This window comes from Hyperolius riggenbachi, chromosome 1, assembly GCF_040937935.1.
Source record: "Hyperolius riggenbachi isolate aHypRig1 chromosome 1, aHypRig1.pri, whole genome shotgun sequence".
NCBI classification, from domain to species: domain Eukaryota; kingdom Metazoa; phylum Chordata; class Amphibia; order Anura; family Hyperoliidae; genus Hyperolius; species Hyperolius riggenbachi.
Window position 1 is genome coordinate 600,375,418 of NC_090646.1, and position 27,659 is coordinate 600,403,076.

The 27,659-nt window shown below is 45.8% G+C and overlaps 1 protein-coding gene across 2 annotated transcripts in view; it reads right to left on the reverse strand.

The window, feature by feature from the left end:
- The window catches only part of PARP8 (poly(ADP-ribose) polymerase family member 8), a 438,516-nt gene that overhangs the window by 3,945 nt on the left and 406,912 nt on the right, over positions 1–27,659 (reverse strand). For both annotated transcript variants that reach the window (XM_068249475.1, XM_068249466.1), the window contains exons 23-26: positions 26,721–26,790; positions 23,970–24,046; positions 5,707–5,776; positions 5,397–5,481 (exon numbers count right to left, since the gene is read on the reverse strand). In XM_068249475.1, the coding sequence (XP_068105576.1) occupies positions 5,397–5,481; positions 5,707–5,776; positions 23,970–24,046; positions 26,721–26,790 (302 nt within the window). The remainder of the gene's footprint in view (positions 1–5,396; positions 5,482–5,706; positions 5,777–23,969; positions 24,047–26,720; positions 26,791–27,659) is intronic.

Genomic DNA, 27,659 nt, shown 5'->3' on the forward strand with positions numbered 1-27,659 from the left:
CATTGATGACGTGTTCTTGATATGGAAGGGCAATAGAGACACACTAACAAGTTTTGTTGAGTATCTCAATACACTCTTTGAGGGTATCGTCTTTAATGCTGAGATCTCTAGCTCTGCGGTGCCATTTTTGGATGTGATGGTGCGGAAAATTGATACAGGATTGAGTACTACACTTTACAGGAAACCCACAGACAGGAACACCTTACTTCTGTACAATAGTGCCCATCTGAACCATCTGATGAACGGATTACCTGTATCTCAGTTTCTGAGAGTATTAAGGATCTGCACTAACCCTGAAGATGCCGAAATGGAGATTAAGATGATGACCGAGAGGTTTAAAGAGAGAGGCTACTCGGATAAGATAGTACATGAAGCAATTGTGAGAGCACACACTATCTTTGAGGGGAAGACATCCAAAAGGAGTAATCACACAATACCTTTTGTACAAGACTTTAGCTCTATGTCTCCAGTCATTGAAAAATCAGTTGATAAGAACATATCTATACTACAATCTGATAGAAATTTGAATATGATTATCAAGGACAAACCCCTCTTTTACTACAGATCAAGTAGAAGCCTTAGAGATACTCTGGTGCAAGCTGACCCATATGACAAATATACCAAACAGCCATTTGTTTTTTCTAATAAGAAGGGCTGTTACAGGTGCTACAATTGTAATGTGTGCAACTCTCTGATTTCAGGTACCCACTTTACCCATCCGAGTACTGGTAAGATTTTTCTTATTAAAGACTACTACAATTGTAATACGGAATACTGTATCTATCTACTGAAATGCCCGTGTGGATGGGGCTATGTAGGAAAAACTACTGGAGCATTTAAGGCAAGATTCCAGAAACACAGAAGTGATGTGAGAATAGCAATTGAAGCCGAACGAGAAGGCAAATCACCTGATCTATCCAAACCAGTAGCGATACATTTTGTTCAAATGGGTCACCGGGTGAGTGAACTGAGAGGTCTGGTTATTGACCATGTCAAAAAACCCAGGAGAGGTGGAAATCGTGACAAATTGTTGCTTCAGAAGGAACCATTCTGGATATATACTCTAGATACTGTTGCCCCTGGGGGATTGAATCAATATAACTCTTTCTCCTGTTATCTAGATGATAGATGATTGATGGTGACTGTAATGTGATCTGTTGATTTTATCAATGTGGTATAGGACGCATCGTTATATGTTTACTAGCATCTGCACGTTTTGTTTATCTGCCGCAGCTCATGTTCCCTTTTTTCCTTCTCCATTTCCCTTTCCCTCCCATCCCCCATGTCCCTCCCCTTTCCCCCCCCCCCCTGGTGTTTACTAATCAATTCTTTCTTCCCTAGGTGTTTATCAAATCCCTTGGCCCCTTTAATTAGCTGCTGCTCTGGATTGGCAAATTTTAGCCTTCCTTGGGAGAGTCCATTTGGACCTTATGCAGCCAGCTCTTAATGCAGGATGTGCCATTTATCCTTATGGCTCATTCCTGCAAGCTCGATTAATGTATGTTTATTTCACCAACGAACCTTTGTTACAGCATCCGTGCGCACTTTGATGCGCATGGTTGCTGTGATGCGGCCAGCCTATGCGTTTTTGCGACGGTTTTTATGCGGTAGGCGGGTGTTTCTACGCATGGATATGGCCATGCGGATGTTTTCGGTAGCAGCAGCGTCGTTCCCATGGATACATTAACGCGGATTTTTTGACGCATGCGCGACCGCTGGTGGGTAGCTATGCGGACACTATTGTCCCTATGGTTACGTAGACGCGGCTTTTCCTACGCATGTGCGGCTCTACGTGATCAGTGACACACGCTGGGGGCGGGATGCCCTCAGCGTGCGCCGCACTGATTGGTTGGTGATCGGAGCGCGGCCCTCTGGGTAGGGGGTTGCTATGGCAACTACTTACGGAGGCAGAGCCGGTGGAAGTAACGGCTGAACAGCGGGAGACAGCGGCTTGGCGCGAGCTGAGGGAGCCAATGGATTTGAATATGATACATGATTGACAGGAGATGTCTTGCCATCAATTTGGGTATGTGTACGACTTATGCCTTATCTAGTATTAGCACTCTATGTGCAGTCTTTTGCCCATATTGTGGTTATTGTTGTAAGCGTAATTTTTGGTCTTTGATCATTAGTGTATGGGGAGGAAGGTGATGTTTACATTGTGGAGGGAGGGGGAGTGTCCTTTATCATGAGGTGTGGTTTTTATTATGTCACAAGGTATATATGTTTGGTGCAACTTTTGTAATATTGTTTGTCTGCACTGTTCTGATGAAGGGGACCCTCTGTGGCCCCGAAACAATTGTTAACCGTAGTGTTGACATATGATACATTAAATTTTGCTTATTGAGAAGCTGGTGTGCTGACCAACCTTTCTACTTCTTGTAACCCTAAAGTGAGACTGTCGGCTGTCATCATGGCAACCTCACAAGGGGGAAGCACCTCGGAGGAGCGGAAGAAGAAGAATGGCGGCCAACGGCGGGATCCCCCAGGAGGTGAGTTGAAACGCCCGCTGCAGGCATTTCTCTGCATAGAGCCTCCGGCGGCTACCACGAGTGTAGGTCGGGGTTACCGCTCTGAGCAGAGATTTTCCACCCTGACCGTAGCTCGGGGGGTTACCACCAAGGAGGTTAAAGGATAAAAACTATTTCTGTGTTCCTTAATGCTATGACTAATGTAACTCACACTTTTCACTGCGTCCCTCCAGGCAAGCTAGAAAAGTGCAAGCGACATGTAGAAGTGCAGCTCTGCAGTCAACAGAAGACAAATCTTCAGTTGAATTGAAAAAGTGCCCCTGGGGGGTATTTACCTTTACTCCTGTGCAGCATTTATCCAGCGCTGGGACTATTTCTGCCGGAGACCGAGGGGGAAGCTGGTACTGCGATCCCGGAGGTAAATATCGCTGCGTGATCCAAAGGCTTCCCCCTCTCGAGGTAAGTACCCTCAAGGGACACTTTTTTTTTATTTTTATTAAAGATTCTAGTTATAAAACAATATCAAGATGAGGGTCTCAAAAAAGACCCCCCCCCCCCGACTTGTAGCGTGTACAGAAAAAAAATCATTACAACAAATGTGTATTTATTGACTAAGTTTTTACACTACTGGCAGATATGTAAAGCATGTTAGGAAGACCTCTGGTCAGATAAGCCAGGGCTGGGGTATTTATCGGATTATGATTGCTTAGCACCATAAACCCTCGTCTCTCCATTACCATCACTTGCCAGTACTAAAGATGTCACCACCTGTGATACATTTCAAAAAGTAAATCAGGGAGAGGAACAATTTTACAATAACTAAATAATTTAAAAATTGATATGGTTGAAAAAAAAATAAAAATTATTCTTTATGTTATTTTGGTTAAAGTCCTTCTTTAAAGAGACACAGGAATGAAAAAAAATGTCCCCTGGGGGGTACTTACGTCGGGAGGGAGAAGCTTCTGGATCCAAATGAGGCTTCCCCTGTTCTCCGCTCCACTGAGCAGCGCTATACGCCCTCGAACAGCGGCTATGTAAATATTTGGCCCCAGCGCAGGTGCAGTAGCGGCTCTCCGCTCGGGCTCAGGCAGGAAATAGCCGAGCGTGAACGGGTCCGTTCTAGTGTGCAGACGCGAGTCGCCTGTGCAGTAGAGGGGACAAAATCGGGCTCGGCTATTTCCGCCTGGGCCCCACCAGGGAAAATATATTTTGCACTGAAGAAAAGGGTCCCAGGGAACCTTTTTTCATTGCACCGTCTCTTGAAAGAGGAACTGTAACCAAAATAGCATAAAGAGTAAAATTGCTACTTTTTTTTTTTTTTTTTTTTTTTACAATATTCATTTATGATAAGATTCCTTATGAACATGTGGCAATTTATGTGTGTTTGTCAATAAATACGCCACATTTTTTTTCCCACAGGTGTCAAATGTTTTTGAATAATGAGATAAAGTGAAAATGGCAAATTCCTTACAAGATTAGATGAAACTAGTTAAAGGCCTTGAGAATGTTTAGTACATCAGGCCCTACATTACAATCTTGTGGGGGCACTGATTTATGACTGTTCTAGCGAGAAGGTGGAGTTTCTTTTCAAGTTGTGTAGTATTACAATAGTGTGGCTGTGTAATGCAAAATCCAACTATTACCAAAAAGAATGCAGAAGTCTTACAAACTGATTTATGTGCTGGGCACTGCCTAGTGGCTGCACAACACTGTTGGAGATCACAACAGCAATAATTTACAAAAATATATGTCAGAATGCTATTCCTTTGTGCAGGAACAAAAGCTGATTCATGTGCCTAATTGTATTATGATCAATTTTGAATGAAATAAGTCTAATATGTGTACAAAGCAGAAATTGGCCTGGCACATTGGTCTACCATGCTTAAAAGACCAAGTGCCTGTTTTAATGGAGACAAGTATTTAGGACGTCACAGTGTTTAAAGAGAAGACATATAGTAGAATGTAAATAATTAATCAGGATACCAATTTTTAACATAATGATCCTGGTTTCAGTGCCAAAAACACTTTGTATATCTGTATATTGTCTATTACATAGGTATGTAACCCCACCCTCCCAGTGATGTCATAGCCTAGGGGATGATGTCGTGCAGCCTTCTCCTGAATTACCTCTGAAAGATCATGCGATGTTCCTGCTCACTTCACAAAAGAAAAAATATTCACCTTGCCAGCAGTAAAGATGCCGACACTTCTAATAAATGTAAAAGAAAGTGAGCAACTGTAAGTGAAAAAACATAAATTAACCTCCCCATAAGGGAGTGGGTTGATCTTTATTACTTACCTACAGGGGGCTGTGTCCCTGGCCTCTCCAAGCGTATGGGGATCTGCTATCTTCTGCAGCGGCTGCATTTTGAAGTTCCCGGCGAAGTCATAAGCCCGTGACCACTGTAATGCATGCTGATGTACTCACACTACATCTCCCAGCATGCATTGGTGTGGTCATGTTGCACGACTTTGCTGAGAGCGTCAAAATACGGCAACTGCTGTTTCTCCTCGGGAAGTTGGCAGATCCCATATGGACGGGGATATGGGGGTACAGAGGCAGCACCACGTAGGTAAGTAATGCCCATCACCGCGACCAATGGTACTCTCTATTATAAGCCTCCTTCCCTCTCCTACCGCATTCTTAGGAAATAGTTAAATTCCATTTGAACCCTAAATTAAAAAATACATAACAGGGCTATTGATGACTAGTTTATTGCACACCTCAAAGGTAGTGGGAGAGACGCAGACAGCTCACAACACTACAGAAAATAGTTATGGGCAACTGTGAGCTATGAAGGGCACTGCAGAATAAGTCATCACTAATCCAGCTATGGGCTTTTTTTTTAGATTTTGGGTTTGGATAGGTTTTAAAAATAGGTTTGCAATACCTACATTACCTATGCAGAATGCTGTGATACTTACACAAAGAAGAACCGTGTACAGACATGATCAGTATTGGGAACAACCCAGATCTCCCCATGTTTGTGCAATTCAGGTGAAGTGATTACTAAAAAAAATAAAAAACACATAGTGGATTTAAAATGTCATTCAAAAGATACAGCTTGCATTTTCAATGTCACAAAGCAATACATCTATGTGTAACATTTGAGGATGTAATTTACTGTGCTTCTCCAGGTCAAATGTCATATTACACCTGTACCTGGAGATAGGATTTGACAAAGAAATTAATTATCAAAATATAACAGTACTGTATGTTAAAAAAGCATGTTACCTTCGCATAAGGCTATACATTTCAAGTTACGGCTTTGCAAAAACTGGGATTGTTGACCTTTCTTCTGCGACTATAAAGGAACATAAGAGGAGACAAAAAACAAGACAATTTTAATACATTTTAAATAAAAAAATGTTTTCTGCACAAATGATTATTATTTATATAGCGCTGACATGTATCACTGCGCTGTACAGAGTACATTGTCTTGTCATTTAACCGTCCCTCAGAGGGGGTCACAATCTAATCTCTACCATAGTCATGTGTCTATGTATGTATCATAGTCTAGGGCCAATTTAGGGGGAAGCCAATTGACTTATCTGTATGTTTTTGGGATGTGGGAAGAAACCAGAGTGCCCAGAGGAAACCCACACAGGCATGGAGAGAACATACAAACTCTGTGCAGATAGTGCCCTGGCTGGGATTCACTTGCCACCGCAAAAGGAATGGAAACGTTTAAAATGCAGTGCATTGTGGCACGTGAAAGAAAGCAAACCACATCCTTATGTTATCACAGTTCATAGGATTAAGAAAAAGGCAAGGCATGTGAATTAGTACAACTTTCATCACAATATGTTACCGAGGACCGAGATTACCATGTGTTAGAGAATTACACAACTATGAAACAGACTTTGTTAAATTAAAGCCAAGCATCTTGCCAGAATTCCAGCCATCCACACACACCAAGTGCCAAAAAAGGGAAATGCCGACACAATGTACAGCATTGGGGTTTAGTAAACATGTTGGGAAAGCGCTGCATGTGGGTAAGGGGTCTTAGACAGCCCGGGCCTGTAAGTAGCTAGTGTCATTTTGTACACCTGAAAAGAATATTAATATTCTATTCAGAGGGCGCATATTGAAAAAAATCATTTTGAAAGTAAGTTGTGGTCCGCAGGCTTGTTCAGAATGCCAGTACTGCCAAGTAGTGCTGAGAGCTCAGGATCACACCTACTTTCCAGACAGGAGTTGAGGTTATTGGAGTATTGTCTACATTAATTGTAACTTAAAGAGAAACCTTAACTTATGCTTCATACACACTTGAGATAAAAGTCTTTGGAAAATGCAAGATCCAATTTTACCCCCTTCCATGTAGTATGAGAGCCATACTCTGCACAGTCTATTCTATGGAGCTGAACTCCCCATCAGCTAAAATCTTTGCAAGATGCTGCACACAAAGATGCCCGTACACACTCAAAAGATCATTATCTGCAAAAGATCTGTTCCTACAAAATATCCATTCCTGCAAAATGCATTCATAGTCTATGAGATCTGCAGATCCTCATACACACTTGGTTTAACAGACAATCATCTGCAGATCAGATCCACCAGGATGGATCTTCAGATCTGCAGATGATTGCCAGATATGCAGATGAAGTCTGTTAAACCAAGTGTGTATGAGGATCTGCAGATCTCATAGACTATGAATGCATTTTGCAGGAATGGATTTTTTGCAGGAACAGATCTTTTGCAGATAATGATCTTTTGAATGTGTACAGGCATCATTGTGTGCAGCATCTTGCAAAGATTTTATGTGATGGGGAGTGCAGCTCCATAGAATAGACTGTGTAGAGTATGGCTCTCATACTACATGGAACGGGGCAAAATTGGTCTGTGATCTTGCATTTTCCAAAGACTTATCTCAAGTGTGTATGAAGCACAAGAATTGAACTTCATCCCAATCAGTAGCGGATACCCCCTTTTACATAAGAAATCTATTCCTTTTCTCAAACGGATCATCAGGGGGCTCTGTATGGTCGATATTGTGGTGAAACCCCTCCCACAGTGTGATGTCAGTGCCTCACAGCTCTGACGTCCTGACATCACACTGTCGGAGCCTTGTTGGATTGTGGGAAATAATAGCCGTTTCCAACAGCCCAAAAAAAGCAAGCATCATCTCATTCCAGTGACATCACCTGCCAGCAGTAAAAATGTCACCATGGGATAAATGTCAGAATGTAAATGGGAGAGGAAAGATTTTACAATGGGCAAACACTGACTAAATCATTTATACATAACTAGTAGACCTAAGCCCGTTTAAAAACGGGCTCTAGGTCTGTATTCCTGGGCGCGCGCCGCACGCTCACCCACCGCCGCACGCGACCACCGCACGCTCTCCCGCCGCCTGCTCACACGCCGCCCGCTCACACGCCGCCCGCTGGACTCCCTGGCCCCGTCCCCGGCCTCCTGTCTCTGGGTCCGTGCTGCGCACATGCGCAGTGGGCAAAAGCACGGACAACGCTACACAGGGACAGGAGGCACGGACACAGGGGTTTTATCATAGAGGATTATTGTAAAAATGAAGCACTTTTTTAGTACATTATTTTCACTGGAGTTCCTCTTTAAGGTGGGGGAGCAGAGAGAGATGAAGGGAATATTACAATCTCTGTTTTGCTCATGTTAGGTTTAAGGAAACGGGATGACATGAAAGCAGAAACAGCAGACAGTCAGGGACTCGAGATAATAGTGTAGAGAAGTCAGGAGCTAAAAGATAGATTTGAGTGTAATCAGCATAGAAATGACACTGGAAACCAAAAGAGCATATTAATTTTCCCAGACAGATAGCCGGTGTGGAGAGGAGTTAGTGTTGGACTGGGAGACAGTGAAAGAGCGGACAGGTAGAAGCTGACAGTTAGGGGTTATATACACAGCTCTGCAGCACGCTGTGTATATACTCGAATATAAGTTGACCTCATGTATAAGTCGACCCCAATATGTGACCCTCTTAAGCTGGAATTTGTTTTATTTCTCACACAGATAGTAGTTATCCTTTTCTTAAATATATTTTATTTATTTCTTAAATATATTTTGCAATAATTATCCTTTAAAGAGTAACTGTTAGGCAAAAAAAGCTGATTTAAATCTCTATTCTCCTGTGTTAAACAGTTTGGAAGGAAGCCAACAAGGCAATACTGAAGTTAAAAAGATATCTTACTTTTTTGTTGGCTGAATAGCAATCCTCTTTATCCCCAGGCTGCTAAGGAGGCCGCAGGCCGCATAACAGATGGTGCAGAGCATGCTGGGAGGGTTTTTTCTCTCCACTGCACTCCCTGGTCCCCCCCTTTAGTTCCCTATCCCGCCCTAAGGCTGCTTTCACAGTGGGACGTTACAGGCTCACGTTACAGCAGCCTGTAACGCAGCCCAACTCACAGCACTGAAAAAACAATGTGCTGTTCACAGTGTACAGTTGCATTAGAGTATAGTACACCCTCCACTATTGTTCCTAGCCACATGGCTAATTAATATTCACTGCACTGTAGTGTTGTCCAGATAATGAACGATTCGGATCTTTGATCCGGATCTTTTTTGTGAGTCAAATCATCCGAGATTCGGTTCACAGTGAATGTGCGGAAGAAACAGGAACTGCAGCTTCTGTGCACAAGCACAATCTTCCTGCTGCATCTCTCCCTGCACCTCTCACTCTGCTGCAAATGATTCAAAGATTTGGTTCAAAGATCCGGATCTTTTCAATGATCCGATTCGAATCATCCGAATAATTGAAAAGATCCGGACTTCCCAGTATAGAACTAAAACGGCTCACCTCTGTTTATCTGACAGCCCCCCCCCCCCCCCCCCTGGGACGATCACCCCACTGACAGCACGATCGCCTGCACCCCAAGCTGAATGACAGACAATATGCCCCGTTAGACCAGAGACTGGTGGGAGTGTCTGAGGGCTGGGACTTGGGAGGGCTAAAGAATCATCAATCAGGAAGCAGGGTGAGGGAGGATATTACATCACAATTGGCTTCAGACAAGACAGTCAAAGATGGAACCTGCCATGAACTGTCAGGAGCATCAATCTCTGCAAATACTATATAAAAATTCTGTGAAATCCAAACGTGGACAGTGAAATGCATATGTAATGCAAGTACCGCCAAATTTAGCTACTGATATATGTGTTTTTTTTCTCTGAGACCTTATACCTAACAGCTCCTCTTTAACCACTTGAGGACCGCCCTCAGACGATGGGCGGCGGCAAAGTCCGGGCCCAAACGACCGCAATACGTCCATCGGTGGGGGCGGCATCAGCGGTGGCTGTGCGCGCCGCCGGCAATAGGCTCCGCCCACCCTACTCGGAAACCCGCCGGCCAATCAGCAGCGCCGGCGGGTTTCAAACTTGCGTGATCCGGCCAATCAGAGTGTATAATACACTTTGTTATTGTAACAAAGTGTATTATACTGGCTGCCTCCTCCGCTGATGGTCACTCGTCGTGCGACCATCAGGGAGGACGGCAGCCCTGGTGATAAGTATAGCAACACACTTTTTTACCCACACAGACCACCCGATTGCCCACCCCAGCCCTCAGAACCCCCCCTGACCACCCCAGCACACCACTGCTAGCACCCCACCACCCACCTAAAAACCCATCAATCACTCCCTGTCACTATCTAGGGACGCTATCCCCTAGGTTAGGTCCCTAACTGCCCCCTAGGGTCCCCTGATCACCCCCCCTACCCTCAGATCCCCCCCAGACCACCCCCCTGTATACTGTATACGTTTGTATACAGCTGCCTTACCCACTGATCACCTGTCTATCACCTGCCTATCACCCCTTGTCACCACCACCCATCAGAGCAGACCCTAAACTGTCCCTTGGGGGCACCTGATCACCCACCCAGACCCTCAGATTGCCCTCAGACCCCCCCCCCCCCCTGCTGATAACCTCCCCAGTGCATTGTTTACATCTATTCTCCCCTGTAATCCCTCACTGATCTACCGTCACCCCCTGTGTCTGCCACCCACCAGATCAGGACCCAGCCTGCCCCGTGCGGGCACCTAGTCAACCCCCCACACCCTCTGATCGCCCTCAGACCCCCCCCCCCCCAATCACCTTCCCAGTGCATTGTATTTGATTGTGCTGTAATTGTATTTGATTGTGCTGACATTCAATTTCATTGTGCTGACATTCAATTTGATTGCGCTGTAATTGTATTTGATTGTCCCGTGATTGGCTTTGATTGTCCCGTGATTGGCCTGTGATTGGCCTGTGATTGGCTTTGATTGGCCTGTGATTGGTTTTGATTGTCCCATGATCGGCTTTGATTGTCCCGTGATCGGCTTTGATTGCCCTGTGATTGCCCTGTGATTGGCCTTGATTGTGCCGTGATTGGCTTTGATTGTGCCGTGATTGGTTTGATTGGCCTGTGATTGGCTTTGATTGTCCCGTGATTGGCTTTGATTGTCCCGTGAATTGAGTGCCCTGTGATTGGCCTGCGATTGCCTTTGATTGTCCTGTGATTGTTTCTGATTGCCTCTGATTCCCCACTCACCACCACCCCCCTGTCACTATCCTAGTGATCTAAAAACAGTGATCAGTGAAAACTGTCACTTTTTTAGTATCACTAGTGTTAGCAGTTAGGCCAGTTAGCTAGGCCCCTTTGTGTCAGCTAGTGCTCAGCCCACTGCACCACAGTCACTAATTAGCGTCATCACTGTCGCTAATCAACATTGGTACTATATAGTATCTGTAAGTGATCATTACTGATCGCAGTCAGATCTATTAGGGTCACTAGGATCCACAAAAAAACGCAGTGTTTGCCCGATCAGGCCTGATCGTCGCCTGCACTTGCGTTCAGCCCGCCCCACCGCAGTGACAGAATTTTTTTTCTGATCACTGCAAAAACACTATACAATAGCTGTGGCACTGTAAACCTCAGTTTTGATTTATTTTTTTATCAAAACTCAGTGACCACAGCTTTCTACCTCTCAAATACTCCCCTTTGCTAGGTAGGTGCTCTTTTTTCTGCGTAGTCTCAGAGGAATACCCCCTAAATTTAGCAGCCCACCATGGCAAGAAAGGGGTATTCCGATGATGAGGTTCTCAGGTACATGGCCCAGTCGGATGAGGACGATTGGGACGCCTCATTCGACGAATCTTCTGGGTCAGAGTTTGAACCTGAATTGAGCAGTGGCTCACTGACCGATAGTGATGACGAGGTTGAGGTCCCGGCTAAAGCCAGGCGTACCACACCCCATGTTGTTGGACCGCAGGTGGCGCAGGATCAGCCTCAAGGGCAGCAGAGTGGTGATCGTGCTGGTCTGAGATTTCATGGTGGGGCAGGCACCAGCAGCACAACATCTCCTGGACCTAGCACCAGTACTTCCGTAGACTCTGGTGAAGTGGCGAGCACCAGCATGTCAAGTTGAAACTGGTTCGGTGGCACGTGCAGTAAGATCTCAGTCGCAGCCACCAAGAAGACGGGCCCGTACTACCCCTAGTTTACCAGAGGTGCTGGCAAACCCAAATTGGCAATCCCCTGATTCCGCCGCACCCGTACTTCCCCCTTTCACCGCCCAGTCTGGAGTTCAGGTGGAGACAGATAATCTAGGATCGGCCCTAGACTTTTTCTATCTGTTCTTCACCCAGGATCTCTTAGACTTAATTGTGGCAGAGACCAACCGTAAGGCCACACAATATATAACCGCCAATCGGGAAAAGTTCCTTGCCCAGCCTTTTCGGTGGAAACCAGTCCAAGTTTCCGAAATTAAAATTTTTTGGGGCCTTCTCCTTCACACGGGACTAGTAAAGCAGAATGTGTTGCGGTCTTATTGGTCTACGGACCCAGCATATCATGTTCCCCTGTACTCTGCTGCCATGTCCAGGACACGATTTGAGAACATCCTGCGCTTCCTGCACTTCAATAACAACGAAACCTGTCATCGAAGTGACCACCCTGCTTTTGACCGGCTCCACAAAATTCGACCCCTCATAGACCACCTGTTATCCAGATTTGCAGATGCTTATACCCCTGACCAGGACATCTGCGTAGACGAGTCCCTCATACGCTTTACCGGGCGCCTTCGCATCAAACAGTACATCCCAAGCAAGCGCGCCCGGTATGGGGTGAAACTGTATAAGCTCTGTGAAAGGGCCACAGGCTATACATCTTATTTTAGGGTCTATGAGGGAAAAGACTCAAAATTGGAGCCGGTCGGATGCCCTGACTACCTGGGGAGCAGTGGAAAGGTTGTGTGGGACTTGGTGTCACCCTTGTTCCAGAAGGGGTACCATCTTTTTGTGGACAATTATTACACAAGTGTGGCCCTCTTTCAGCACTTAAAAATAGAAAAAATCCAATGCTGTGGCACCGTGCGGCCTAGTCGCCGGGGCTTCCCCCAACGGCTCATTACCACCAGACTTCAACGGGGGCAGAGGGCCGCCTTGTGTGCTGACGACCTGCTCGCGGTGAAATGGAAGGACAAGAGGGAGGTTTACTTCCTGTCCACCATTCACGCAGACACGACAGTTGAAATTCAACGGCGAACTGAGGTCATTGAAAAACCCCTTGTCGTCCATGAGTATAATACTAACATGGGAGGGGTGGACTTCAATGACCAGAGGTTAGCGCCCTATTTAGTTGCCCGAAAAACAAGACGCTGTAAAAAAGTGTCTTTTTACCTCATTCAATTGGCAATTTACAACAGCTTTGTTCTCTACAGTAAGGCTGGGAGAACTGGATCGTTTATTCAATTTAATAAACAGATCGTGATGGAACTCCTGTATCCAGGAGGTGCCGTGGCCCAACGCCAAGATGCAACTAGCCGGCTGCATGGAAGGCATTACGCCTATCCAATTCCGAGTACCCCAGGTCAACGAATCCGAAGAAAACGCTGTCGTGTCTGCAGCAGGGCTGGAATAAGGCGTGACACCACTGTTTATTGTCCCACCTGTCCTGACCAGCCTGGCCTATGCCTAGGGGTGTGTTTTGAGAGGTACCACGAGCAGGTACACTATTAGAGAGTAGGGAACTCCACACACAGCGGTAGGCACACAAGGGTCTCTCAGTGCTATTTCCCACTGCTGCGATGCGTTAGGGCAAAATGCCTAGCAAAAGTCACACTTTGCGGTCCCCCCCTACGCCGGAAGTGCTTGACTTAACGCTAGTGCATGCCTACGTTACTGCGTGGCTTCTGTGGCAATATCGATCGGCGCGGAAGTCATGTTAGTCTATGGCGACGCAGTTCATTACTAGGCCGAATGCTACTCTTGTGGTATTGCCTGAAGGTCTGTTTTGGACGATACGGTGCGGCGGGCTCGACCCACCGGATATGTCAATATGCAGTGTGAAACCAAACATCGGGTTTCCAGAGACCCTAATACACAGGGCTGCCAGAAACCTCTCCTTTCACTTGTGACAAATTGCGTAATGTACTTCGCCACAACTCTGTGCGATTTGCACTTCGCACATTGTTCCATGGGGGAGGAGAGGTTTGTCCTCGGGAGGTAAGTTAAAAAAAACCCAAAAAAACAGGTAAGCAAAGAAGTTAATGTTTGGTTTGCAATGTTAAGTTTTTTATTAAAAAAGTTCAAAGTTTATTAATGTTAATGAAGTAATTGCTTTGCTGTTTGCTTGTTTTTTGGGTTTTTTTGTATTTTTTTTTTCTCTTTTTCCATCCAATAACCTTCCAGGTGGACCGAGCGAACGACTAACCAGCTGCAGCACTGATGGTGCATCCTGACAGAACATTGCGCGTCTGTCAGCTTACACACAAGTCGGTGCATGCAGCGCTGCAGGACGAGATTTCTCCTCCGCAGTCAAAAAGATACGTTTGCCGAGGCATATGGGCCGAGGAGTGGTGTTGGGGTTTCATATGCTTTGGCAAGCACTTTGTATCAAAAAAGAACTCTGGCAATGATTTGTTCATCCACATCGATCGGTGTGAATGGATAAATCAGGTTTGCCAGGGCATACGAGCTGGTGGGTTTGGATTTTTGGGGCGGCAGCTCCTATGTCCTGGCAGACGCCTTCCCCTCTTTATTTTTTTCAAATTTTTTTGGCAGATATTTTTTCATCCACATTGATTGATTGATTGTTTGACGTTAATTTTTCCTTTCAGCCCAGAGTGCATTACCCTTATGCCCAATATAAGGAGTATAGCAGAAACTCCTAATACTGGCCATACATGTAATGACTGCAGAGACCCTAAAATGCCAGGACAGACCCCACGAATGATGCCATTTTGGAAAGAGGACACCCCAAAGTATTCCGTTAGGTGCATGGTGAGTTCATAGAATATTTTATTTTTTGTCACAAGTTAGCAGAAATTGTGTTTTTTTTTTTTTTTCACAAAATGTCATTTTCCGCTAACTTGTGACAAAAAATAAAATTTTCTATGAAGTCACAATGGCCCTCATGGAATACCTTAGCGCAGGGGTGCCCACACTTTTTCGGCTCGCGAGCTACTTTAAAATTCGCCGAGGCCAGGAGATCTACCGGTGTTTCAAATGCACCTTCCCCCCCCCCGGAAATGTAGTTAGGTATAGGTCCCTTCAGTATAGTTTAGCCGGGTATAGGTCCCTTCAGTATAGGTTAGCAGGGTATAGGTCCCTTCAGTATAGGTTAGCAGGGTATAGGTCCCTTCAGTATAGTTTAGCCGGGTATAGGTCCCTTCAGTATAGGTTAGCAGGGTATAGGTCCCTTCAGTATAGGTTAGCAGGGTATAGGTCCCTTCAGTATAGGTTAGCCGGGTATAGGTCCCTTCAGTATAGGTTAGCCGGGTACAGGTCCCTTCAGTATAGGTTAGCTGGGTATAGGTCCCTTCAGTATAGGTTAGCCGGGTATAGGTCCCTTCAGTATAGGTTACCTGGATATAGGGCCGGTGGCGTCCAGATCTTCAGGCCTGGCTCCGGTGGGCAGCGTGAGTGGAGTCGGAACTCGGACGTTTTCCGCCTCTCCACCCGATTGGCTGCGCGCCTCTCCTCTCCTGGATGGCTGCGCGCCTCTCCTCTCCTAAATGGCTGCGCGCCTCTCCTCTCCTGATTGGCTGCGCGCCTCTCCTCCCCTGATTGGCTGTGCGCCTCTCCTCCCCTGATTGGCTGTGCGCCTCTCCTCCCCTGATTGGCTGTGCGCCTCTCCTCCCCTGATTGGCCAGGCTCTCTCCTCCCCTCCCCTGATTGGCCAGGCTCTCTCCTCCCCTCCCCTGATTGGCCAGGCTCTCTCCTCCAGCGGCCAGCAGCAGAAACTGCGATATACAGCTGCTGGCTGCTAAATTCAATGGGACGCAGCCAAGAGGCCGCGATCTACCGATTAGGCGGTCGCGATCTACCGGTAGATCGCGATCGACCTATTGGGCACCCCTGCCTTAGCGTGTATTCTTTCCAAAATTGGCTCATTTGTGGGGTTTGTTAACTGTCCTGGCAAGTGGGGGCGGGGGGTGCTAAATTGTAAGCATCCCTGTAAAGCCTGAAGGTGCTCATTGGACTTTGGGCCCCTTAGCGCAGTTAGGGTGCACAAAAGTGCCACACATGTGGTACCGCCGTACTCAGGAGAAGTAGTTTAATGTGTTTTGGGGTGTATTTTTACACATACCCATGCTGGGTGGGAGAAATATCTCTGTTAATGACAATCTTTTGCTTTTTTTACACACAATTGTCCATTTACAGAGATATTTCTCCCACCCAGCATGGGTATGTGTAAAAATACACCCCAAAACACATTATACTACTTCTCCTGAGTACGGCAATACCACATGTGTGGCACTTTTTTGCACCCTAACTGCGCTAAGGGGCCCAAAGTCCAATGAGTACCTTTAGGATTTCACAGGTCATTTTGAGAAATTTCGTTTCAAGACTACTCCTCACGGTTTAGGGCCCCTAAAATTCCAGGACAGTATAGGAACCCCACAAATGACCCCATTTTAGAAAGAAGACACCCCAAGGTATTCCGTTAGTAGTACGGTGAGTTCATAGAAGATTTTATTTTTTTGTCACAAGTTAGCGGAAATTGATTTTTATTAGTTTTTTTCACAAAGTGTCATTTTCCGCTAACTTGTGACAAAAAATAAAATCTTCTATGAACTCACCATACTCCTAACGGAATACCTTGGGGTGTCTTCTTTCTAAAATGGGGTCGTTTGTGGGGTTCCTATACTGTCCTGGCATTTTAGGGGCCCTAAACCGTGAGGAGTAGTCTTGAAATGAAATTTCTCAAAATGACCTGTGAAATCCTAAAGGTACTCATTGGACTTTGGGCCCCTTAGCGCAGTTAGGGTGCAAAAAAGTGCCACACATGTGGTATCGCCGTACTCAGGAGAAGTAGTATAATGTGTTTTGGGGTGTATTTTTACACATACCCATGCTGGGTGGGAGAAATATCTCTGTAAATGACAATCTTTTGCTTTTTTTACACACAATTGTCCATTTACAGAGATATTTCTCCCACCCAGCATGGGTATGTGTAAAAATACACCCCAAAACACATTATACTACTTCTCCTGAGTACGGCGATACCACATGTGTGGCACTTTTTTGCACCCTAACTGCGCTAAGGGGCCCAAAGTCCAATGAGTACCTTTAGGATTTCAAGGGTCATTTTGAGACATTTGTTTTCAAGACTACTCCTCACGGTTTAGGGCCCCTAAAATGCCGGGACAGTATAGGAACCCCACAAATGACCCCATTTTAGAAAGAAGACACCCCAAGGTATTCCGTTAGTAGTACGGTGAGTTCATAGAAGATTTTATTTTTTGTCACAAGTTAGCGGAAAATGACACTTTGTGAAAAAAACTAATAAAAATCAATTTCCGCTAACTTGTGACAAAAAATAAAACACTTCAAGGTATTCAGAGAGGGCTATGGTGAGTCCGTGGCAGATTTCATTTTTTTTTTGTCACAAGTTAGCAGAAATGGAATTTTTTTTTTTTTTTTGTCTCAAAATGTCATTTTACGCTAACTTGTGACAAAAAATACAATCTTCTATGAACTCACCATGCCTCTCAGTGAATACTTTGGGATGTCTTCTTTCCAAAATGGGGTCATTTGGGGGGTTTTTGTACTATCCTGGAATTTTAGCCCCTCATGAAACATGACAGGTGGGCGGAAAAGTAAGAGATGCTGGAAAATGGGAAAATTCACTTTTGGCACCATAGTTTGTAAACGCTATAACTTTTACCCAATCCAATAAATATACACTGAATGTTTTTTTTTATCAAAGACATGTAGCAGAATAACTTTCGCGCTCAAATGTATAGGAAATTTTACTTTATTTGAAAAATGTCAGCACAGAAAGTTAAAAAAGTCATTTTTTTGACAAAATTCATGTCTTTTTTGATGAATATAATAAAAAGTAAAACTCGCAGCAGCAATCAAATAGCACTAAAAGAAAGCTGTATTAGTGACAAGAAAAGGAGGTAAAATTCATTTAGGTGGTAGGTTGTATGACCGAGCAATAAACCGTGAAAGCTGCAGTGGTCTGAATGGAGAAAAAGGCTCTGGTCCTTAAGGGGCGAAAAGACTGTGGTCCTTAAGTGGTTAAGGAGTTTACTGTACATTTTTGACATGTTGTTTTTACATGTATGAGGCAAGATACCTGGAGCAAATGGCACTGCATGATCTCCATGCATCTTCCCCACACTGTGCTGCTGTTAATGTGTTAATACATAACATTAACAGCAGCGCAGTGCTGAAAATATGCTTGTAGATCATAAGGGTTAATTGCTCCAGGTATCTTGCCTCAGATCTGGCTGGGATGGATACCTGCTGGCTGGGATCAATGATGCTATAATCACTGTATCAGCAGCGCTGACCCTTCAGGGGTAACGGCAATTAGATAGGCTGGGCATGGGACAGTGATGCGGCTGGCGGGGGCGGAGCTTAACTCGCCGGTGTCCTTTCATTAAAAGCTGCTTGCATCAGGGACAGCTGGTGAGGACAGTGATCGGTTGTAGGAGCCGCTCTAAATCCCTCCGTTACAGCCACCGATCACTGTCCTCACCAGCCTGTCCCTGATGCAAGCAGCTTTTCATGAAAGGACACCGGCGATTTAAGCTCCCACTCCCCGCATCACTGTCCCATGCCCAGCCAATCTAATTGCTGCTTCCCCTGAAGTGTCAGCGCTGTTTATACAGTTAGTGCCAGGGAGAGAGCTGCATTATTCATTTTAACAGGTACAAAGGGGCACAGTGAGCGGTTACTTCCCCCGCAGCTGCCAGAGCATCATGTGCTCAGCACTCTCAGCTGCTGCCTAAGGGCATAAGTAATGAGCAGGGGTTAGTCCATTCTCCTGCTTGCAGGGGTGAGCGGCATTGTGGCATCTAGGAATCTTAGCAGAGCAGGGGGATACAATCTGGCTGGCAGCACTAGGGGGGCATACTGCAGCAGATGCAGAGCAGAGGGGTCGCTTGATACTCTGCTACAAGTCAGAAATTTAGGATCTGACATGAGTATAAGTCGACCCCCTTACTTTACAAAAGTTGATCAGACCTAAATTTCTCGACTTATAGTCGAGCAGTGTTCTCCCCAGGCTCTTTTAGCCGGGTGCTCCACCCGGCTAGTTTTGGTGAGCACCTGGCTGTTATCAGTTCACCTCCTCCTATACTGTAAGCAGAGCTGCACACAAAAGCACCAGCCCTGCATTCTCCCATTTTGCCCCACCCGGCTGTTTTTTTATGCCACCCGGCGGCTGTTTCATGCCACCCGGCTGGAAAAAAATTCTGTGGAGAACACTGTCGAGTATATACGGTAGATAGAAAATAAAAGCGGCAAGTGTTCCTGATGACAGGCAGAGAGGAGAAAGTACTGACACTTCCTCCCTGCCCATCCTCGACATTCTGCTCAAGTCAAAGATTTCAGCTGAGTAGAGGGGAGGGGCAGGGGGGTGCGTTAAAGGGGGGTGGGGAAGGCGCTGTGATTTAAGTCACAGTGCATAAAATAAATAAAGCATTAAACATAGTACTGTATATTATACAGCGAAGTCAGGGGTACTTTAAATGAGGAAGAAAAAATGCCAGTTGAGGTGGAGAGGTTGAAAATAGTTGTTACACAGGGATGAAGGATGAGAAAAGCTGGGGGATAAGATAAGAGGGAATAGGGTTCAGAGCACAGGTAGTGAGATGAGCTTTGGAGATTAGTGAAGAAAGGCACTAGGCAGTTAAAGTGAATGGGAACCCGTATTAAAAAAAAAAGTCAGAGACTTACCTAAGGAGAGGGAGGCTCTGGGTCCCGTAGAGCATCCCCTCTCCTCTCCCAGTCCCCGCTGTTGTCCTGGCTCCCCCGTAGTGGTATTCGACCGTTTCGGTCAAATACCACTGTCTCCCAGCCGAAGGGAGGCTTCGGAAATGCTTCGGGAGCCCGAGTGCTCCCGAAGACGGGCCACTCTACATTGCGCGTGCGCCCTCTATGAAGCACTCGCGTGTGCGCCGCCTGTCTTCGGAAAGACTCGGCTCCCGAAGTCCCCTCGGCGGGGGATGTGAACGGAGGAGCCAGAGCAGCACCGGGGGCACCGGGAAGGCTCATTAGGACCGAGCCTTCCCTCTCCTTACGTGAGTTTCTGACTTTTTTTTTAAATTTAAATAAGGGTTCCCATTAGCTTTAAAGCATTGAGGGTGAGGTGAGAGTGAGTGACTGGCCAGGTAGAGAGGGGGAGAAAGTAATTTTTGGTGGGTGAGTAACCAGGCATAGGTGAGGAAGGTTCAGAGCTCATAGTTAGCAGGGGCATTTGTGCCCCTGCTAAACCGCCGCCATCCTGCGGCTAAACGGGGGTCCCTTCACCCCCAAACCCACCCCCGCATACCTTGGTCGCAAACTTGGTCGTGATTTTTTTCTTCCTGGAGGCAGGGCTAACGGCTGCAGCCCTGCCTCCAGTCGCGTCTATCAGCGGCGCATCGCCGCCTCTCCCCCGCCCCTCTCAGTGAAGAAAGACTGAGAGGGGCGGGGGAGAGGCGGAGATACCGCTGACAGATGCACGTGGGGAAGGGCTGCGGCGGTTAGCCCAGCCTCTATGCGGAAGAGGGGATGCGCTGCACGCAGGGGGATTTGGGGGTGAAGGGACCCCCGTTTAGCGGCGCGATAGCGGCGGTTTAGCAGGGGCACACATGGCCCTGCTATCTATGAGGTCTGAAGCAAGATTTATTCTCGCTTCAGACTCTCTTTAAACCACACCCCTGCCACACCCATCATCCCGCCCTGTCACACCCCTAGTCATGCATACCATAAAGATTTTATAAGAAAAACATGTTGTTCTATAATCCAAACCACACTGGTCCTTTCTATCCTGGTCCATTTTTCTTCATATTAACATTTGAAAATAATATCAATTTAACCATTTATGCCGCCTGGACGTGAAGCTCACGTCCAGGCAGCTGTTGCTGTGCGGGTGCGCGCTCCCGCCTGCGATTGCGCCAGTACGTGGTACCCCCCATTAGCCCAGCGATCAATGAATGGGAATATAATTCCCATTCATCGATCTAAGTGCCCGCTAGAAAGACCGACGGTTTCTTTTTAGAAACCGCCGTCTTTCTGACACAAAAAAACCCCGTGTTCCTGGTACATCCTGGAATTGGGATCTCGCTTCCAGGACAAAAAAAAAGGAAAATGCTCACAGTGGCCATCTTGTGGCCAAATAGTAATACTACATCTACATCCAATTTTTAATGAAAGATAAAAAAAAATTACAAATAAAAAAAACAAAAACAAAATATAGTTACCTAAGGGTCTGAACATTTTATATATGCATGTGAAGAGAGTATATTTTGAACATTTTTTTAATTATACGCTTGTAAATAGTGATGGACGCAAATCTGAAAAAAATGCACCTTTATTTCCAAATAAAATATTGGCGCCATACATTGTGATAGGGACATAATTTAAATGGTGCAATAACCGGGACAAATGGGCAAATAGAATACATAGGTTTTAATTATGGTAGCATGTATTGTTTTAAAGCTATAACGGCTGAAAACTGAGAAATAATGCATTTTTTTTCCATTATTTCCTTAATATTCCTGTTAAAACACATTTATAAAAAAATTATTTTTAGCAAAATGTACTATCCAAAGAAAGCCTAATTGGTGGCAGGAAAAAGCAAGATATAGATCAATTCTTGGTGATAATTAGGGAGGTGAAAATTGCTCTGATGCATAAGGTGAAAAATCCCTGCGGGCTGATATGGTTAAGGATGGGAATAAAGTTTAGAGTCAATAAATCACATTTTTTTCAGTAGAAAAATGCATATATTTACACAGATCTGTACATCAGTTCTGAATGAGGGACAAATGAGGAAGAAAGAGGGACAAAGGGAGAGAGGTCCCAAAGAGGGACTGTCCCTCCAAAAGATAGACAGTTCGGAGCCAGGGGCGTCTCACCCACCAGGCAAGTATAGGCGGTTGCCTGGGGCGCCATGAGGTGGTGAGGCGCCATGAGGTGGTGAGGCGCATTCCCCTGCCGCTGCTACTGTGACCATGTTTTTTTTTTTTTGTATATTATATTACCTCCCGACTCAGTCCCCGGTGCTCGGCACACTACCATGTGCTCAGCAGTGCCTCCACCTCCACTTCTCCCCAGCCAATAGAGCAACCAATACTGCTCTTCTCTGCCAGGCTCCTTCTTTAAAGCCGTGCCCCTTCTTCTCAGTAGCCACACAGGTAAAGTGTTTACCTCGTGTGGCCCAGCCTTTAACTCCGCCCCATGCCAGTCAAACCAGGAGCCAGCGGCCAGCCAGCTTATGCCCCCGACAGTCTGACCCCCCACCTGTGTCACTGGCTGCACACAGACACTGGAGCGAGACAGCCAGGGGACAGATGCAGTCACAGAGAGAAGAATGTGATGTGTCCGTGTTGGAGCCCCGCCCCCGCACAAGACAGCAACACAGCCCGGGAGAAGGGAAGTTTCTGCTCCAGAGTAGTGATGGGAATTCCGGCTCTTTTCAGAGAATCGACTCTTCTGAATCGGCTCCCATTAAAGAGCCGGCTCTTACGGCTCTGAATCGGCTCTTGATTAAATATCACTAAACACCACTCAGAATCGGAGTAAAAGCCCCGCCCCCGTCTCCATGACAATTCCAGACTGCTTCTCTGACTGGGGCAATCCCTCCTGCTACTGCTCTGCTCCGCCCCATACACTCCTACAAGCTGCAAGAGGAGGACTACATCTCCCAACATGCCTCAGCGCCCTTTATTGCAGAGCAAAGCAGAGCTCTGTGGGGCGGCTGAGGCATCGGCCCTTTCAAAACTGAGAATCGGCTCTTGTCGTTCGCAGCAAAAAGCCAGCTCTTAGAGCAGGCTCGTTCACAAACGACCCATCACTACTCCAGAGATGATAAGCTGCATGCACAGGCAGAAGAGAAGGTATGCAGGCAGGCTGCTAAGAACACTTCCTGTCCTGTGTGCAGACTCCCAGTACTGTTATAACTGCTAGAATGTGCCCTGCTCTTTTAATACTAGAGTTTTCTTTGAAAGCTGGTTAGGCTGTAGGCTGGTAAAGCTGTAAACCTGTGCTTTAGTGCTGTGCTGTCTCTCCCTCTCCCCTCTCTGTTCCTCTGCCCCCTCTTCCATCTTATGCTGTCTCTACCCCCCTCTGTTTCTCTGCACCCTCTTCCATCTCATGGCCCATACTCACGAGGGACTTTTGTCGCCTCAACACGCGGCACGCGCGTGTTGCGGCGACAGGTCGCCCGTGAGTATGGGCCGTTGCACGCGCGCGCAACCCGAACTGTCGCCCGTCGCTCATGTCGCCATGCGATTGAAAGTTTCAATCGCATGGCGACAGTCGCCGCCGCACCTCCGCCGCAACTGTCGCTAGTCCGCGTGAGTACGTGGACTAGCGACAGCAACCTCCATTAAAGTATATGGAGCTTCCGGCGGAGGGAGGAGGAACGTCGGCGACAGCTTCCGCCTCGCCGCTGGTCCCTCTTCCGCGTGTGTACACGGAGGGACCTGGCGAGGAGCTGTCGCCGGCCTGTCGCCCACACGCTCACGTGTGCTGGCGACAGGCAACATTTGCAGCCCGTGAGTACGGGCCATTATGCTGTCTATCCCTCCCCCTCTCTGTTTCCTCTACCCCCCTCTTACATCTTATGCTGCCTCTCCCTCTCTACTCTTTCCCTCTGCTCGGATTACGTGTATTTTCTGGTGAAACGCTTCCACATTACGATTATTTTCTGACAACGCTGCCCCATTACGATTATTTTCTGGTGAAATGCTGCTGCCCTATGAATAATTTCTGGTGAAATGCTGCTGCAATAAGTGTATTTTCTGGTGAAATGCTGCCACCTTACGAATATTTTCCGGTGAACTGCTGCTGCAATAAGTGTATTTTCTGGTGAAACACTGCCACATTACGATTATTTTCTGGTGAATTACGATTCTGAATTACGATAATTACTATTATTTTCTGATGAAACACTGCCGAATTATGATTATTTTCTGGTGAAACGATGCTGCATTATGATTATTTTCCTGGGGGGGGAGGGGCTTGGGGGGGCACAGGTTTTCTCGCCTGGAGTGACAAAATGACTAGAGGCACCCCTGTTCGGAGCTATGAGTGAAAGTACCTGTGTTGTACTACTGCTTTTGCTGCCTGATGGAGGGTCGTCCTTTGCTGACACTTTCTGTTGCTTCTTGTTCATCCCTGTTAAAGAGAAAATACACATATAGTAGATGTAAAGTATCTTAAAGGGAATTTGAGATGAAAATAATCTGGAAGCTACCAGTCATGGCTTTCCCTTACATGTCCTCACACCACTGGCAGCCAGGCAAGTAGCATGGTGAATGACAACTGCTGTTTCCATATTCCCCTTACTTAGATTATTATACTTATGCATTAGTATATAGCACTGACATCTTCTGCAATGCTTAAAGATACATACCCACGGGAGGATGTCTTGCAGATGTCTTGTCGCTCAAGGAATTGTGTACCGATCCCTGCCAAGCCAACAGAGAACTAAAGACGCTATACAGAAACGTCATCAGCCTCTAGTTCATGGTGCTACTGTTACTATGCAGGGGTTGGGCAGAGGAACTAGGAGTGAATGTGGTGAAACAGCTTCCAGCATGCAGGGGATGCGATTGTGTAAGGCCCGGTTCACATTAGCGGTTTTTTACGGAACCGGACAAACGGATCAGGCCAGCTGGATCCGCTGAAAACGGTCCGTTTAACAGCCAGTGAGCTGTAAAACATCCGTTTTCATTGGTTCCTATATGCTGCAAAACCTTCCGTTTCCGCTCCACTGAGCAAAACGGTCTGGAAAATAGGGTCCTGCAGCATTTTTTCGTTCACTCAGCGGAACGGACCACGGAACCGTACGGCCTGTTCCGTTGGCAAATGCTAATGTGAACCGGGCCTAAGCCTCGGGAGTCGGGCATTGCTAAAGATTTAGTGGGTTTGAACAACAGCTGAACGCAGTACCTGGGCAGCTTTAGCCCCTGTTTTTATGCAACGGTAGTGGTTAGCTAAAACGAGCACAGAATGGTGGGATCATTTGGAATGCTTGTTGTCAGTCTATGGGAGCTCGGACTGCAACACTTATGCGGCAACAATAATACCCAAGCTCCTTGTAAACTGAGAGGCATTGGAAAGGGTTTTTTTTTTTTTTTATTAAAGTGTACCTGAGGTGAAAAAAAATACTTACCCAAGATCCTGCAGAGGCTTCCCATGGCCTCCACCATTGCCATACCCCTGGAACATATTAGACAAGAGTTTGTTGGATATGCTACGTGGCCACGCTCCTCTTCATGCACAAGAATGACTGTACTGCTCCTGCGTGAGTACGGCCGTGCCTGGACTGTAAACCAGAGCCACTCATCCACGAGAGGCTCCGTGTGACTGACTGCGCAGGCGTGGCCATCCTCATGCATAAGGAGGAACACTGTCGTGATTTACAAGCGAGGTCTCCTGGAGGACACATGAATCCTCTGCAGAATCTAGAGGCTTCCCTCTCAGGTAAGTATCTGCTTTTTATTATTCTTTTCACCTCTGGTTTACTTTAAAGCGCACCTGAGACAAAAAAAATCTCAGGTTTTATACTCACCTGGGGCTTCCTCCAGCCCCCTTGAGGCCACTCAGTGTCTCTCCCCGGGCTGCGCCTGACTCTCGCTGGACAGCACAGTTCTCTGGCCAAGTTGCTCTTCGTCATTCATGCGTGACCCAGCTACGTACGCACCCCAGTCGCTCTCCCGCTGTCGGGAGCAAGACAGGTTCACTTTAACTGCAATTGGTAGACTTTGAAGGCAGGTAATTGATAACCTTGCCAGCAAAATTAAGCATTTTTAAACCCTATCAGTAACTTTATGAAATACAGTGGAGGAAATAATTATTTGACCCCTCACTGATTTTGTAAGTTTGTCCAATGACAAAGAAATGAAAAGTCTCAGAACAGTATAATTTCAATGGTAGGTTTATTTTAACAGTGGCAGATAGCACATCAAAAGGAAATTCGAAAAAATAACCTTAAATAAAAGATAGCAACTGATTTTCATTTCATTGAGTGAAATAAGTTTTTGAACCCTCTAACAATAAAAGACTTAATACTTAGTGGAAAAACCCTAATGAAGCTTGTAGAGCAACGATTCATCTAAATTAATTTTCGAAGAGAAATAAGCAGGATTCAGCCTAGACTCATCTTACAAGGGCCCCTATCTCTGCAGTAGGTTATGTTTTATCAGTTTGATGTGGGGTTTCATCCAGTCTTTGGTGAAAACAGTAAGAGCCCTTTTACACTCAATGCATTGCGTTGGGCAAGCGTTTGCATTACTGAATTACTACGCTAGCAAACGTTGCATGCAGCAATTTGGGAGCGATCGCATCAGTGGCTACAGTAGCCAAATCATGATCTCTCTGGGAACCGTGGCACTTCCACAATTTGCTAAATCATGGGCACTTCCGCGGTTGCTGCAAACCGGTAGTGGATCCCTACCCTAAGGGCCAATTGCTGATTACTAAGAAATTGTCTAAAGTCACAGTTTTCCTATACAGCAAATGTCACACATAGCAAAAAAAAAAAAATATAAAAAAAATTGTTACAATAAGGCAAATAAGGCAGTCAAACTGAAAATGGATTTTAGCCTGATGTCCTGACTTTTCATTTCTTTGTCATTGGACAAACTTACAAAATCAGTGAGCGGTCAAATAATTATTTCCTCCACTGTAACTCTTTGCTCAAGCAGGTGATAAGGTGGTATGGTTAAACTTTTACAGGATAGGCAAAACGGTTTTCAGTAGCACAACCACAGTGGTATAATGAAAAAAACAGCCACAGGAAACCCCCCTCCCCCCATCCTCCTAAAAAAAAAGCAAAAATGCACACCTGAGTAGCCAAATGATATGCTTGCTAAAGGGCTGAGATAGATTCCACTTCCGTACATGGCACCATGAAGCTGAAACAACAAGACAAAGACTTTTATCACTGAGGAGAAATCAGTTGTTTATTTTATTAACAACCTCGCTGATATAGTTCATAAGTGACGGGTCAATCAATAAGCTGAAAATACAGAAGAGGAACAACTTCTTATTGACCGTCCACGGTCTCCAAAATCATTGGACAACATCTTTAATTTGATAATAATGTACAAGGCCTACAGTAAGACTGCAGAAATATATAACAAGAGCTACTAAAATATATCATATCTGACATGAGAGCACTAAAGTCCTCGGATAATCTTATTACACGCTGACATGGCAAGGCGTCAAATGCTTGAAGCACATTTATAGATCCTTCTGATTTCTCCTCAATATCGTAGATCTTCCAGATAGATTTGATAATAACACCTGTGACAAAGTTACTTTTGGTTCAAAGTGACCCTGAAGGACATCCAAGGTGAAAATAAGCTTATGAGAAAAACAATTGTATCTATCCTCCTTCACCTAAAAATTATTTTTTCAGTTATTGCACAGTTTTATTTTATATTTAAATCTACTTTTTTAGTTTTTACTGTTTTATCATCTCTGCACAATGACACCTTGATTGAAGTATGCCAGAGCTCAAATCTAAGAATTATTGACCCTGTTTATCTCTTTTCTACTCTCAGAAGCCATTTTCTGCCAGGATAGTATTTTATGGCTGTGATTACTTAACAGTAAGGATTATGCGATAGTCTGACCCAGTCCGACCCGTTCCGAACCCGGACAGAAACTGTCACTTGCATACCTGATGTTTAACTCTTTCAGGCAGAGAAAGAAAAAAAGGAACACAGCATAGTTATTTGTGTGCTAGGCACTGTACATACTCATGTCTATCTCATGTTAC